The 16,725-nt window shown below is 47.0% G+C and overlaps 1 protein-coding gene across 1 annotated transcript in view; it reads right to left on the reverse strand.

The window, feature by feature from the left end:
* Nucleotides 1-733: 733 nt before the first annotated feature.
* The window catches only part of FOSL2 (FOS like 2, AP-1 transcription factor subunit), a 17,364-nt gene continuing 1,372 nt past the window's right edge, over nt 734-16,725 (reverse strand). Inside the window, exons 2-6 of the mRNA XM_017744778.1 lie at nt 13,015-13,081; nt 12,216-12,309; nt 11,493-11,747; nt 7,798-7,905; nt 734-6,346 (exon numbers count right to left, since the gene is read on the reverse strand). Coding sequence (XP_017600267.1) covers nt 5,837-6,346; nt 7,798-7,905; nt 11,493-11,747; nt 12,216-12,309; nt 13,015-13,081 — 1,034 coding nt within the window. The 3' untranslated portion in view covers nt 734-5,836. The remainder of the gene's footprint in view (nt 6,347-7,797; nt 7,906-11,492; nt 11,748-12,215; nt 12,310-13,014; nt 13,082-16,725) is intronic.

Here is a 16,725-nt window from a genome sequence, read left to right on the forward strand (position 1 = left end):
CCAGCATTCCCTATAACTTCACAAATAGTTTCCATTCATCTTATAACTTACTCCAACATCTCTGATTTCCTTCCTCATGGAACTGTGAGAACACAGGGGTTAAAGAAAAAAAAAATGAAAAAGAGGGTAAAAAAAAAAGGGACAGGGACCAGCAGGAAACCAGAGCAGACATTACTCCTAAGGAAGTCCATGAGTAAGGAGAAGCTTGGTCTGGTGCCAGCTTGGCAGGCCATGATTCACCTATCTCCTCCCCACCAATGTTTCATTTTGAACTTGAACATGACATCCTCCACTCCTAACCTGATGTATTTGCGTTCCTTCCACTCCAGAGGCTGGAGCTTTCCCCAGGCAAGCAAGGGAATTCCATCTTAACCTCCTCCTTGCTGCCAGTGAAGCAACCATGCTCTCTGCCCCAAGTTTTCAGAGCAGGAGCTTTGACTCCTTCTAGTCAAGATTTAAAACAAACAAAAAAAAGTCATCTCAGCACACATTTTCTACCTCTATCCCATTCCTTTTTGAAGCCAAGATGAAAGGATTAGTGCTTTATTTGCCTTTTAGCCTAGGTGAGCTGCTCTGCTAGCCTCTGCCCCAGCTACCATTGTTGCAGGTAACAGCTGTCGGGATTGCAGCTGCTCCTATGAAAGAAGCCTTGTAATGTGCTGCAACCAAGGCACCTGGTAGTGCTGAACCCATTTGTTCATAGTGAAGGAACATGCGAGCTTTTAATTGTTCATGTCAAAGGGAGCTTTTTAATGACTTCAATTAACAGAGAGAACTCCAGTTAGTTCTTGCTATACAAAAGTGTCCACAATGTCATTAAAACGAGATTTACAAGTGTCATAACTGTCAGCAGCATAGTCAACAATACAGCCAATCATTACAACTGAGCACCAAGAGAAGGGGGGAACATCATACCACCAAGGAGTTGGATGAAAAGAAAGGAATATGGCGGGAGAAGGTGCAGAGGAAAAAAGAAAAGTCATTTTTTCTTTTCAGTCTAGATTGATTTTATTCTACAAAATGCTACTCAGTTAAAATTGTAAAAGCAAAACCATTTTAATATGTTCTTTCTTTCGTAGCAGCAAGCTTTCTCTAACAAGCTTTTTGTTTTAGTGCAAATACTGTAGGCCTGTAATTCAGTAAAATAACAAGAACAGAAAAGAGATGACACCAGAGAGAATGCCTCAGAGCTGAAATTCCCCAGGACTGCAAGAATGACATCAAGATCACTACAAGCAAAGAAAGGTCCCACTTCAGCAGTCATCTTTAAGAACCTCTGTGGCAGAAACCATTTCACTGCAGACAGTAAAAAAGAAAACCCACAGTCTAAAACTTTTGAGGAAAAAAAAGATAATGGTGCCCCCAAACCTTCAGCAATCTGCACGGTCACCTGTTAGTCACTGAGGCTTCATTTCACTACTGACACCTGCTTCGCAGCAGCAAAATGCTGCTGATGCTTTCAATTTGTCCCAGGTGAGTGGAATCAGAACCAGGCCCTTTCTGTATCCGAGGGTCTTAAAGCAGACTTTAGTGACACTAGTAACTTATCGCTCTAATAAAGATGCACTATCCCTTACTGATGTTACTTTGAACTACACAGTATATCAAGATATATACAACACTTTATCCTCTCACTGAGCAAAAACAATTGGATACCTATTTTCTACACATTTTAATATGGTTTTAACATCAAGTAACCACAAACAAGAAAGTGGAATAACCCTTTAATCATACAGGATAGGAGGGGAACAATTAAGTAAAACAGGATGGGATTTTATTATTATCTTGTATTCTGAGATTTGTCCTGAACTCCACCTACTGTTCACAGAGGAATGATAATGCATCTTTAAAAACATATCTCTTTTTACATTTTATACAGACAACAACAAAACCCAGATTCTTTTATTTAAGGAATCAAAAACAATTATTAGCCTAAAAAAAAAAAGAAGATTGTAGTATTTTTAATGCTTTATTATATCCAAGTCTTGAACAGAAAAAAAAAGATGTAAACATGATAAATAAATAAGAAATAAATGTATATTGTTCCCCCCACCTCTTAAAATGTTTGACTTGGCCTTCCTAACAAAAATGAACTTGCGTCATGATAATAAGATTTCTTACATTTCAGAAGTCTGTTTTAGAATGAAAAAAAAGCAACAACCAAACACCAGGAATGTGATTTGGGAGGATGTTAAATTAGTGGCGGGCAGATCTGCTGGAGCAGGCACAAGACGGCTGCCTGCCAATAAATAGTAAGAGACCAGGGAGAAGGGAGGTGTTTTAGGTTTGTTTTCATTTTGTTTTTTTCTTTTCATTTAGGATGAAGGCCAGGTGGATCCTACATACAGTAAGCAGCAAAATTAAAGGTTCAGATGAACTAAATAGATCATTTAAATAATAATTATAAAAACACAACAGAGAGCTACTGTCCCCAGCATGTTGGTCCCAAATCCCATCACACCACAAGTGGCTTGAGACTTACCCAGTCTCCACACCTACAAGAAAGGAATATATGAAGGCAATGCCACAACTGGGAAAGGAGAAGGGGGAATGAGGGCAAAACTGGAATAGCAAGCATCACCTAGAAGCTGAATATTTCCTTCAATGCAGCTGCTTCTGCTCCTCCCAGTTTGGCGTTGATTAATGCAAGATGTTAGGAGAGGCTTTGTTGTTAGGAGGGCCAGTCACTAGGGGGCTGACCCAATACCAGCTGAAATTCCCTGGGCCTTTTTCCATTGACTTCAACAACTCTGTGTCAGCACTAGTTACAGCAGCTCCCACATCCCCACTACATGCAGAACATGGAGACACTACATTTAGGAATCAGCAGGGAAGTTACTCATGGAAAATAACATTTTGGGCATGGGAAGGACAATCAGTTCCCAAAGAGCACACCAGAAAACCTGAAAAGAATGTAGGGCTGGACCAAAATGGCAGTAAAGTTGTATTCGCCTGCCAGAAACTCAACAACAGTAAGGCTGATCCACAAAATACAAAAGGCTGGAGACCAGCAATCCCAACACAGACATCCTTTGAGAGACTTGAGGGACTAAATGGGCAGGCACAAGGCATCTGGGGCTTTTTCCAAACAGTAGAAAATAATCCTCTTTTTTGAGCAGTTTCACATGGCTCCTGTCAATATCACAGGTCAGGAAAGGGGAGCATCTTGTCCTGTCTCTGAGCAGGTCAATGACCAAGCAGGAGGCAGTGGGCAAGGGCCGGCTGCAGCTCCTTTTGGCAATGATTCAGTGACCACAAGCAAAGGTAGGTTTTTGTTGTTCCACCAGTTAGATCTGAGAAGGCACCTGACTGCCTGAAACCCCTACAAGGGGTGGATGTTCCTGATCTCGCAGGAGACAGCAGTCCTGGTCAGCTAGCCTCAAAAGTAGCTGCATCATTTTAGGATTCACCCACCACTTACCAGTGTTGTGTTCTGCTCAAAAATGCATGGAAATGACATGCAGAGACATTTTATTAACAGTTTTAGATTCTCAGTCCAGAGTGGCCCAAACAAGATTTGGCAAAATGGAAACAGAGAAGCTGCAGTTTCCCCTAAAGTGGTATCATCTACATAAAACCCTAGGAAAAGTGGATCCTCTGTGCTAACTATGGGAAATTTAAGATCTACTTTATTAGAAAGGAAGTTTGATGTACATGTAAGGACAATACAACTCCTTTACTAATTTTACTTACTGTGTAAGCTCAGTTTGAAACCTCTAGCACCAGTATAAGAATGGAAGTGTTTAAGCTAAATAGAAAAAGCCTGAATCCAATCAGCTTTATGAAGCAAAAAGATCACTCACATCTTCATTTCTGGCAGGTTTGGTAAATACCTGGGTTAAAAATAAGAGTTATAATAAAAAAGCCGAAGTCCACCTTTAGAGCCATAATAGCATCCCTTTGAAATTATTCAGGGAATGGGCAGTGGCCAGAGTTTGAGGGAAGCCAGCCCTGCCGAGTAAAGTTCCAGTTCCACAAGACTGAACCCTATTAATTCCCAGTGGAGTTGGTGGGGACTGCAGCAGTTTTGCATCTCATACAACTAGCCCTATAATTGTTGCATTTCTCCAGGTCCAGCCTGAACAAGAAATACCCTAGTTTTGGTTGATTTAAAAAAAAAAAAAAATATATATATATATATATATATGTGTGTGTGTGTGTAAAAGAAAAAGAATCTCACACCAAAATAAATAGCTGCCACCACAGCTCCCATAGGCAGGACCAAAGAGCTATCTCCCAAGCGGTTTAGCTGGCAAGCTGGGCAATCCTAGTGTGCACAGGGGTCATGGTTTGTCAGTGCCCTGACATCAATGGGAATTGAGCTTGGCTCCAAGTGGAAACAGGTTACACACACTACTGTTTTCAGTAGTGACCATGAGCACTGGGGAGCTTGTGCCCTCTGTGAGCACTTAGTAGTAGTAGCAGTCAAGCCCACAGGCTAGAGAAGACAAGGACCCAAGGCTAGGGAAAGAGCCCTTTGGTTTGACTCTTTGTCTTCAGGCCAATCAACCCCAACAAAACAAGATCAATTGTAATGCAAAACAACCAGAGGCCAAAGACCAAGGTGCAAATAACGCTAATCAATTCTCCTCAGCTGTCAATTTGTCATTTGCCAGAGCTTGTCAGAAGCTCTGTTTTAGTTCAAACAGGTCAACATTTCATCCATGCCATTCCTGCCTGGTCAGGAGCTGGGGCCCTGTGGCCTGTGCTGGTGGATACGTGCTGCTTTGTTTCCCAACAATGAAAAAATCAGCAAGGGTACAGCCAGCTAATTTCACTGTCTTAGCTGCTGCCAGTCTCCATCCTAGATTTATAGGCATGTAGTGCCACCTCTTTTTTTTTGTAGCATGTTCTGCAAATATGGCCAAGGGGAGGGGAAGGTTTACTAACAGGAAGAGATCAGCCTCTGAGTCAGGAGCCCTGATGGGAAGGAAGATGTAATACTCCCTAGACAGCAGGCAGCCCAGGAAAAGTAAACAACAAGCAGCAGACTTGATATCCAGCAAACTAGGGTAAAACCCTGCCAGTGACACTGGTAAGTGCCAGCCCAGCAGCTTTTCTGATGCTACTTTAGCCCTGAGATGCTAACTTGGTTTATGGAGGAGCCCAAAGGAATAAACATATCCACAGTTTTAAAAGGAAAGGCTTGCACACAAGCCTTCTGCTGTCTCTGTGCCTCAAGCTAGAGATTGTAAGATCTGCCCTTGCTGCTGAGCTCTTGGGCTCCTCTTGGTCCCCCTATCTCCTGGTCCTCCCAGCTGTCACCCTCCTGTTTGGGCAACCCTACGTGTTTCCCACAGCTACTCCGAAGAGGGAAGATCCTAACAAGACTTTAGAGTTCAGAGCAACTGGATGAAATGTAATGGGATCGACAACATTGGAAATGATGAGCAGAGAGAGAGAGCGAGCACGCAAGAGAGAAGTTGTAAGATCAACTAACCAGAATGATTTAAGCACAAAGCACAACCGATCAGGTCAATCCACAAAGGAAAGGGACAACTAGCAACTGTCTGCAGCTCGCCTTCAGTCCTGGCCAGAAGTGCTCCCCAAGTCCACTACGGCCACAAAGAGGTTTCCATAGGCAGTCCCTACAGAGGGGACATCACCCTCTCCAAACGGCCCTGGCGTGTCAGTCCCACCCTTGCCGTTTCCTGCCTCCAGGGAGCTGGCGTTGGTCCTCACTCTCCTTCCTGGAGCTGTAGCACTTCCCCATCCTTGTTCTTGCTGCCCTTGTGCTTGAACGATCCTGTGCCTGTCTCTAATCCCATGGAGGGGGCTCCCCCCATGGTGCTGTGGGGGATGTAACACACTGGCAAAATGGGGGGCCACAGGGGGATTACAACGCCAGCAAGGTGGGAGAGTTCAAGGAATCTGAGGACTGGTCCCCGCTGCTGCTGCTCCTCCGGTGAGCTTTGGAGCAGGACTCAGAAGGGGAGAGAGGAGACTCCTGATCCAACACGTTAGGGTAGGTGAACACCAAGTTGGAAGAGCCAGGAGTGATGGCTGGTGTTGAGGTCACCACAATGGGAGTGTTGAGTGCCTCCTCCCCATAAAAACCTCCAGCAATGCTGATGGGCTTAATGACAGACCTCTGGGCTTTGTCAAGGACCAAAGAGGAGGATGGGATCTCTTCCTCCACAGGCTCCTGCTTCACCACCACTGCTCCACTTGCTCCAGTCCGAACGCTCTGGAGGCTGCTGGATGGTGGGCTCCGACGTTCCTCGGGGCTGATTTTGCACACAGGGCTGTGAGCCACCAGCATAAACTCCAGCTTCTCCTTCTCCTTCTGGAGCTCAGCGATCTCCTTTTGCAGCACTGACTTCTCCTCCTCCAGTACTTCAGTTTCCTGCAGACAAAAGGGGAATAAATAAATAAAATACCAAAGGCTCTGGAACTACTCCTCACCTGGAACAGGGCCACCAAGTCCAGATCCCATCTGGCACAGGCAGATACACCCCAGACTCTTCATGAGCCAAGCAGACACCAGGTCATTGCCAGTCGAGCATCTTGTGTTTCATATGTCTATTAGTAGGCTATTCCCAAACTTCACCAAAACTTGCTTTAATTTTCTGATGGCCAGTTTTTGCCACTCTGTCTTGGTGTGTGACTTCAGTCTTCTCCCTTGCTCTCTGCCTGACAAGACACCTTAGCAGAGGAGCCAGATCTCCTCCCATTGTTTTTTTATGTTAGGCTAGTCATATTCTTTTCACTTTGACAGAGGTAATGTACAGCAGTCTCTAAACTGTTTCCATTTTATTTCTGTAGTGCATACCCCAGATTAGGTCTGACACTTGTCTAACTCTTGCCCAAAGGACTAACACTGGATTATCCCTTGATGCATCCTACAGTTAATGCATTCACCTTTCCCATGGTCACGTCACACAGATGGATCATAGTCTGTGAGCAATTAGTACCTTCCCATATGAGGAGCTCAACTTCACAAAACTCACACTCAGTCCTTCAGGATATGACTTCCCACTGTGCACACTCCTCTCACTTCTATCAGTTTAGTCATGATATTTCTATAGGATGTCCTGCCTCCCCTACACTGAGGATACCTCCTAATGTGAGGCAGCAGCACATTTCACTGGTGTGCTTTCACTGCTGCTGTGCTTGTTAACAAGGTCATTGGATAAAACCAGCCCCAGGCTGGCTCTTGACCAGGAGCACTGGAGCCTTTCCTTCAGCTTCTTTCAACACAACCCAATCTTGCCTTCTCTTCAACCAGTCCCTTACCCTTGGTTCTTATGCTCAGCCCTACCTTCTCCAGCTTTACTATTACTCCTACAGCACCAGGGCACACATCTCTGTGGTGCATCCTTTTTGAAGGAAGTCAGTTACTGCCCCACCTCCAAACAAAGGCTAAGCCTAAAGGATATAGCTTTAATAGGTAAACATAACATCTGCCTTGATTTCTACTGCTTTCAGATGATCCTAACTCTTCAGTGCTGTTGTCCTTAAAGCCTGCCTTTGAGGCACAGTGTCTTTATTTCCACTTATGAAAGGAGACCAGAGTCAGGGAGACTTGTGCTAGTTGAGAGGTCAGAAGGGAAGAGAACTTCTTGGACATTCTGGGCACTCAGTAAAGAGAATCTTAGGGTCCTAAGCTCCAGGCCCAAGTCCCCCTCATCAGCTACTCTTGCTGTAGGAGCAGTACCACTGGGCAGCCTTGGCCGAGGAAGGCAGGGCGTGTTTGAAGCATCTTCCTCGAACATGCTAGTGGAGGAAGAACAATGCCCTTGGAGCTGGCCCCAAGGGTGGGCGACGAGGAAGGAGAAACGTATGCTGAGCACGTACCGCCTGGAGTTTCTCTGTTAGCTCTCGACGCCTGTTACGACACTTAGCAGCTGCCAGCTTGTTCCTCTCTCTCCGGATCCTTCGCTTCTCTTCTTCCTCAGGCGACAGCTGTGGGCAAGTGCCAAGAAAATCCGATCAGATCTGAGCAAGGCATTCCTTTAACTTTGTGAGGATTTAACCGCAATGCACAGGAAAAAAGCCTGATCCAGCAGGATGCTGAGTGCTCCCCCTTGTCACTGATGTCAGCAGAAGATGAAAGCACACAGTATCTCTGCCTGCACCAGGTCTTAGCGGAAGGGTGAGGAGAAGGAGCAGGGCACAGGGAGAAGATTGTGTAAGAGGACAGTGAATCTGCACCAAGGCCAAACAGATAAAAGATGCTCTGATTGTTTCACAACTTGGGTGGTACGTTAAGCAAAACCAGAGCACGATGTTGTAAGTGCCTCTTTCTTGAAAAAAAATATCTGCTGCTTCCCACACAAGAATAGTTGTTCGCTTGAAGGTCGGGGATGGTGTATAAGGGGAGACAGGGAAATCAGCAGAGCTCCCATCAAGTCCGTGAAGCAACAATGATTTATACCACCCAAAAATCTGACCTCAGATTTTTGAGCACTCAGCGAGATAACACACTGCTTCTTGCATCAGCAGGCAAGGCTCCAGTGATATCAAGGGCTTCCTGAGGCCAGCTGACACCCTCACTGATGTAAATCAGGAGCAATTCCATAGAAACCCATCCAACTACAGTCTTGCGAAACCAGAGGAAGTGAGCAGGAGCTCACAAGACCTGGTCAAGCTATGCATAGCTTTGGGAGTTTGAGACGAGGTTTTACAAACCCCAGCAGCAGCGGAAAGGTTTGTGCCATGGCCAAAGCCAGGGAGCCAGCACAGCAGGGCATGGAGCAGGTGAGCATGGCCCCGCTCTCTGCTGTGGCACCCAGAGTGCAGACAGCCCAGTGTGGGGGTCCAGGGCACGTGCTCAGCCCTGCACTCCAACCTTGTGCCCGCACTTCAGCCTCAGCCGGCCCGTGTGTGCTGCAGGGGCTCTGGCCTGGTGACCGCAAACGAAAGCAAAACCCTGACACCTGGCAAAGCACGTGTCAGATCTCACAGAGAGCCAGCAGAGAATGGAAAGAAACACCTCTTCAGAGAAGGTTCAGTTTTAACATCTTCATGGACTGTCAATGTCACAAATGAGACATTCACCGTTTCACTATCTTTTCTTTTTATTGTTAGTTTTACTCCAACCTCAGCCTAGTTTTGGCTTGCTCTATCTCCCTAATTTTGACGTTTGCAGTTTCAGTAAGTTTACTTCAGCCTCTGGGCATTCAGGTCGCTCATTTCTGCTTTTTTTCAGGATCTGATCTGTGCCTGTGATTTCACCTGCATGTAACATGAGCCCCTGGATGTTCACTAAGCAACAGAAGCAATTCTAGGACTGCAGGGGACAGAATTTATGCCCAAAAGCTTTTTCCATCAGCAGCTCACAGTGTCCATCTTAGGGTGGGGGATACCTCCACTCTGCTGGGCAGCATATTTCTCCCAGTAAGGAGCCCCTCCAGGCACTGCTCTCCCTGCTACAGCTCTCCCCACTCACTTCCCACCCCATATGAGTGCCAGGTAAAAATGTGTTTGCACACAAGTGTCCACAGTATGTCAAGGCAATGAGCATGCACATAGAAGCTATGCTGACTTGGGGGCTGTGTTTACAGTTTTCAAGAGCCCTTTCATGCTTTAGAAGCACAGATCTCATTGAAATACATTTGGTGGGGCAAAACTTCTGCTCCCAGGGCCTTCAGTAATTTTTAAATTATCTGTTTTGGAGACTCTGCTGTGCAAAAATCGCACAGACGGGGCAGAAGCCCCTAATCTGGATGTTCTTAACATTTTACCAGGTCTAAAAAGGAATATTCCATCAGTGGTTGCTGGATTTGTTTGAAAGCGGTTGGATTTGGCACACCTTGTGCCCCTGCTGTATGTGTTCTCCACAGCTTGTCCAAGCCCAATACGTGCATTCACTGTCAGGAACGTTCATCAAAACAGGCTCTTTTCATAGAGCGTTACACAACGTTTCCAAAAAGGCACTCCGATGTGGTGTTCAAAGCACCAGCCGTGGAAACCTGAGCCAAAGGGCCACAGGAAAGCGCCGGGGTACTGCCTTAGCACGTGTCTAATCAAAAGGACTTGGCTTTGAATGACCCACAATGAACAGCTTGCAAACAAGCCACAGGCCAGGAATTGCTTGGCAGGCATCCCTCAGCAAATAACTCTGAACAACAAATAAAGCAGAGAATATGGTGATCTCTTCACAGCCAATTTGTGAACACAGAGGCAGCATTTGTCAAACAAATTAGTTGTTGCTAATTATTCCTCCAGTTCTCGTGAGACTTTCCTTGTCTTTGGACACCAGCCCTGCACACAGGGAACTGGGAAGTAGCTCCAGCTGGTGGAAAAGACTGGCACAAACCCCAACCACCACAGCTACCCCATCCTTCTTCCCAAAAGTGGGTCCTCGGTGCATCCATACCAGCTTTCCACACAGAGGTACTGCTAAACTCTGCCTTTAACCGCTTAGGTCTAAACCAGACAGCAACTCCAGATATAATAATTGGACTGTGAATCAAAACAGATGACGTGGAAGTAAAAGTAGGGCTGGTGAGTCTTATTAGAAACAGACCGCACGCAACAGCATGCGCTGGTGTACGGAGGGTGCGCAGTGTGTCTCACTGCACTGCTCTGCAGCGACCCACACAAATGCTGCTTGGGAACAACTTGGGGAGATCGAGTTTAGTCAGATCTATTTTTTTTTTTTTTTAAAAGAGAAGTCAGCCTAGTGCTGTGAATAGCTGTTCACCAGACAGCCCTGGAGAAGGGTGATTCTTACTAAGAAGAGAACAACAGATTCTGATTTAAGAAGAGAACAACTTCTGATTTCCAGAAGATGAGATGCCTGCACCTATCCAGGGTCCCAGCTTAACAATCCCATCAGGAGGTTGAGCACAGGGCAGCAGTGGTTGAAGCCACCCCATGCCAGGTATGAAAATACCTCTGACTTTGGAGCAGAAAAAATCTCTTATGGGATCCCCACCTCACTGCTGCAAAAAGATCAAGAGATTACATGTTTGTAGTGGGAAGGTGGATTTAGACCCCAGTCACCAGAAGGCTCTTCATACTAGAGTTGAGGTGCTCTAGGGAAGCTGTTCCTCCCTGCATGATGCTGGCTGGTACTGGGGGTATCACACAAATGGAGACTGGAGCAGTGCTAGCTGCTACAGAGCTGACAGAAAGCACTAGCTGATGTAATTTAGGTGTCAGATTTGTAAAGGACCTACATGAAAGCTCCTCTGCTTTCTTGGAGGTTTCCTTCTGCCTGGAGCGGCAGAGACACTCAAACTGAAACCCAGGGCTCAACTTTAGTTTCACCTGCTTTTGAAACCAAGCCGCAATGCGGGCCGGTGGTGTGAAGTGTTTGATGAAGACTGGGTAAATCTCACCATATGACGAGGAAGCAGCAGTAAAAGTCACCCCTCCAGCTTACACCCTACGCCACCCTAAGAAGCCCCAGCACATGTACAGCACCAGGGATGGACCTCAGTGCTCCCCTGTGGCGCTGGGAGATCTCATGAGGGGGCAGGAGCAGGAAATCTCCATACATCTGTTCTCAAGGCACTCCCAGCTGCTCCCCCCACTGCAGTTACCTGCTCATCTCTCCGTCTCCGTCCCACTGTGGTCCCGATGGTTTTGATGACACCAGGACGCTGGAGAGCCGTGTGTCCGGCCACTGAAGACAGAGGAGGCAGCGGGTGGCTGTAGGGGTGTGAGCGGGAGTAAGGGCTTGACATGGAGGTGATCACGGTGGGCTGGACCATCCACTGCAGGTCTTGGCTGGTTGTGATGGCGTTGATCGTGGGGATAAAAGCACTGCCTGATCCTGGCATATCTACTCGAAATTTCTAGGAGGAAAGGCAGAGGAGAAGAGAGACAGAGAGAAGAGAAGAAACCGTCAATGAAAGCAGAACATAAGTGGTTACTCTGAAACCAGCTAGGCCCTCAGGAGTGGCACCAGAGAGGATCAAAGCAGCACCTGAGGCAAAAACACCAGTAGCTGGTGCCTCTGCAGCATCTTAAGCTGCCCCTGCCTGCCACAGCCCCCTGAGGAAGGAACTGGGCTCAGGCACTTCCCCTCCAGAGCAGCTCTGCCTTCTCCCAACCCCCTTCCTCTTCCCCCACACACCTCCCCAGCATACCCTAAGCCAGTCTCCCCTCCCAGGCACCATTCCCACTGCTGCCACCTCCTGCCAGTGCCCACCACTCCTTCCGGCATGGAGCAAAAGGGGAATTAAGGAGTTTCTAGAGAAACACTTCTCTTCAAGTGCAAAGAAAAGGAAGAGAAACTTAAGTTCTGAAATGCTGTTACCAACCAGTGCAAAGCCGCCTTTCACCAAAGGATTGCCCTGAAATTTGGGCTTGGTCCGCGTAAGGTTTGGTATGGCAAAGAACAGCAGCTTGCTTCTCCTTCAGTAGCTCTGTGCTCACTGAGAAACTCAGCCCTGGGATGGTTACGTGCAAGGATATGTATTTTAATAGCAGCCTATAAAATAGGTCTTAGGATTCAGATCGGACAAGTTCCCTGCAGCTCTCTGCACTGTCTAGACAAAACAAGGCAGCAGTAAAACCAAGGCAGCAGGTAATGATCGCCTCCAAAATACAAGTACACCTTCTTTCAGACAGAGGTAAATCCATCTGGATAATATGCTGGCACTAAATTGCAAGAAAAACAATCACTTGTCCCCGGAGGGGGAAGCAGGGGAGAAAGAATGTTTTTGTCTATGCTGAGCTCCTTCAGGAGGCTTTCAAAATGGTTAGACTGGAATTAACACAGACAGGCCTTGCTCCAGCAATCACTGAGCAAGGGACAGGGCTTGTAGGACACACAGCTGCCACCACCACTGGTCTGTAAGCCTTGAAATGATTCCATGAAAAATGCACATTCTTGGGTCAACAGCCTAGCTTCCCAGAGAAGTGAGAGCCCTTGCATCAGCCTGACCTCACCTCAGGTAAGCTTCCCAGATAAGGGACACCACTTCAACACAGATTTCCTTTTCAGGGTGTGCCTAGTCAAGCACCTTAAGTGCTTTGTTAAACCAAGGCTACTGCAAATAGTATTTCACATGCTGATAGCTACAGCACTTCAGGCCAGCATTAGCGAGCTGCCAGCACCTGAAGACCAGGAGATCCAGTCTTAATACTGACAGCTGCAGACTTACACCTTTGAACAGCTCAAAATCTAGCAAGAGAGGATGAGAGAAGGAAGGAGTGAGTCAAGTTAAGCAGGCGGGGAAATTACACAGAGAGGATGACACTGGCACCAAGACCTTGGCAAAACCCCCAACAGGACCTCAGAGATTCACTTGGAGCTGAAATCCAACACAGCCTCAGCTCATCCCACATTTCAGAGCGCATGTCTCTGAATTCAGAGTGCATGTCTCTCACCTCTCCCAATTAGTTACAGAGGCTCAGAGCTGCAAACTGTCAACACTGCATCAGAATTTATGGGTGCAAATCCCCCACTTTGCCCTGCGTGGTGTCGGCTGTGACCACATGGCACAGAAGAGGATACGCTGGTGCCTCCATAACCAGAACACAAGAGGACCTTAACCTTGCAGAAGGGAGGAAGTGCGAGACCAGTTGAACCACGAGCTCAACTCAAGGGATGTGAGCCCTACTTCCAGATCCACAAGTGGCTTCTACCACGACCTTTACCTATCTGTGCCACCCTCCCTTCCGTATCCAAAAATCAAAGCGAAGTCTTGTCTTCTTCGTAGGGACACTAGAAAGCTATGACTGCAAAACATTCAGAGGCCTTCTGGTGCTTTGCCATACAGACACCATTTGCATTCCAGAGCTAACCTTTGCCTCCAACACCCAACGACATGCTAAAAATTCCCAACAGAGGTTGAGAGTCAGATCTACCACCAAATCAAACACATAAAAATACAAGCATCGGATACAAAAATCAGGCTCCAAGTTATTGACTCAGCAAGTACTCCATTTCCAATCAGTTCTGTATTCAACCTAGGACCCTTCTGTAACATTAGTGTAGGTCTCCTGGACAGCAAATGGGAGCTGCTCAGTTCAGCCACATCCCTCTGCAGCTCCGCAGGGCTTGCCTGCAGACCTGGGGGGAAGAGACCAGTTCCTCTCTGTGCTGTGCCCCATCTCTGTCACCAGCTTCCCTTCTAATAACTCAAAATATCTTAGAAATAAAAAAAAAAAATCCCCCAAACCTGTATTCTGTACTTTCCAAAGGCAGTATTTTTCTGGGATAGTTAAGGGACACACTTCTGTGGCAGGCTGAGTCTTCACACAGTGTGCTCGGGCTACCACCAAATTTTACAGGCACTGCTTCCTGACTGATCAGTCTTTCCTCACAGACCTCGCTTTCCCTGCTAGGACACTGCACCAGATCAACTCTGCCAAAATACTGCTGACCCCCCACATTCTGCACAGTGGCCATCAGCTCTGACCCCTGGGATTCTGCTGGTTGCAGTGGCAGGCCCTGAATTCCCTGCCACCTCCCCTGCACAGCCCTTTGACCACCAGCCTCCTCACATAGAAGTGCCAGACCTTTCCCCAAACTGCAGCCCCAGCTTTGCTCTCCTCATCCCTCCTCTCAGAGAGCTTCAATCCCTGTGCCAGCCTGACAGCACTGCCTGCCCTCACCCACCGCCCAAGTTCTCCTCTTTCCAGACCCCGTCCTGCCTTCTCCTCTCACTGGCCATGCACAGCTCTCCTCTCCTGACCCACGAGAGGCTCCTGGAAGCATCTCTCTTTTCTTCCTCTCTACAAGGAACTCAAAGCACTACAGAAAGACGTGGCGATAGGCAGATTGCAGGGCTACACACGCAGCACACGCTCAGCTACGAACCCAGCACTCTCCTCCTGACCCAAGCAAACGCAGATGAAGGTATCATTAAAAAACCCCAACAACTAAACAGCAAACAGAAAGAGTCCTGTTATTAAGTCTGCCAAGAACTGAGGTCAGTCTCTGCTCTGCCTTAAAAATATGGGGTTGGATGAGAGCCTCCTCAGATCCATAGTCGGGGGAGGCTCCAGCGAGTCCTGCCACAGGCAAGGACAGACTACGTTAGCAGCTCACAACTTAGCAGCACAGGAACATTTCAAGCTTTGGCTTGTGGTTCCTTTCTCCACCTTAAGGTTTCTATACAGCACCCCGTTGTGTCTTTGCTCCACTCTGGACTTTCACTGACATCTGTAACTAAGTGCTGAGCAGCACCAGAAACCAGTTGAGAAATGGGTATAATGGCTGGGGGGGGAAAAAAAAAAAAATCAAACCCAACAACAGAGTGACTGAAAAACACCTGGAGCATCTTCAGCATTACTCGGTTATCAAACAGGGTATACGTGATAGATCTTATAATAAATACAAGGCCCTTGATGGTTCTCCCATGTTAAACATCTCCTTGAAGGAAAACTAGACACAGTGCTATGATATCTCAGGGGAAAGCTGACCACTCTCAAAGAGTACACAAATTCTTCCCATTAAAGTCTGTTTACCACAAGGCAAATCAGTGATTAGGAAAATAGCACGACACGCAACTTAAAGGAAAAATGTTCCAGTGCTGTGCTGTATGGGAAAAAAATAATTAAAAAGCATCAAAGTTTTGGCTCAGAGACACAGTTTCCATTTTAACATGTGACTGATGCATCTTTTCTTGCTTTTGGAAAAAAAAACCCCAACACAATAAAGAAAAAAATTTCAGCAATGCATATTTTCTGTAGTGATAAAACTGCAGATCTCCACAGACCAGAATCAGCAGAACAGCCTGACTGCTAGGGTAAAGGCGACGCTTACATTTGATCCTAATCTACAACATCTGTAAGGATCAAGGGAAAGACGGAGCACAAGGCCTTGAGAAATCTCCCGGATTCTTAAAGAAAACATTTATGTTCTCGCTAAGCCAACGTCCTGTTCAAAGCCCTGTTTCAGATAGTAACCCTAGAAACTGGGCTCTGGTCCCTGTATCAAACAGCACGCACGCGAGCTGCCTGGGGAAGACGCGGAGCCCCAGAAAAAGGGGAAAACCCAGTTATTGCTCAGACTGTGACAGCTCAAATATGAAGCGGTGACGGAGTTTCACGACCTCCTGCAGCAAGTGCTTGAATCTGGCGCAGCTGTTAAATCACAGGAGGAAAGGGAGAGTGAGAATTTGCAGTTCTCCGGGCGTTTCCAGCTTCTCAGTCCCCCTTCCCGCTCCCCCACCTTGTCCTGGCATTTACTGTAAACTAGGGAATAAGCTTTAGCTGAGCTGGAATCCCTGGAAACCCCAGTCCGCAGCCCGCAGAGGGCACCAGCGAGATGCGTTTGGAGCAGGCGGGGAGCGGCAGCGAGTCATTTCTGGTAAAACTTCTTTAATGTGAGGAATGTCACGGGCTGGTACGGCTGGCAGAGTTTAAGACTGGACGTTTTTTCCTTTTTTTTTTTTCTTTTAATTATCCTATGACTCCTTGATGCGAAGGCTGCACTGTGCTCACACCGCCAGTTCGCTCGTACAAGCCACACAAGAAATAATACTGTGAGAAAAAAAAAAAGGGGTGGGGGGAGAAGCCCGACTCTGAAAAGGCAAAAAAAGAGTGAGGCTGGGCCAGCTGATGTAAACAAGTTATGAAATAACCCAGGTTTGTATAACTGGCCCGATTGTGTAATGCCTTCCCCAGAAGTGGTGGATTTAGTCGATCTAGGCATATTAGTAATTCCGAGGTATTTTCTTAGGAAAATGAAAGGAAAAAAAACCCCAAACCACAAGAGTGGGCTTTCAGGTCCGTGAATTCACGCCGCTTTCAACAGGAAATATCCCCCATTCTCGAAGCGCCGCCCGGCAGCGGGGCTTGCGTGGGGAGGGGGGCCGG

This window comes from Corvus brachyrhynchos, unplaced genomic scaffold (genome assembly GCF_000691975.1).
Source record: "Corvus brachyrhynchos isolate BGI_N302 unplaced genomic scaffold, ASM69197v1 scaffold258, whole genome shotgun sequence".
NCBI lineage: Eukaryota > Metazoa > Chordata > Aves > Passeriformes > Corvidae > Corvus > Corvus brachyrhynchos.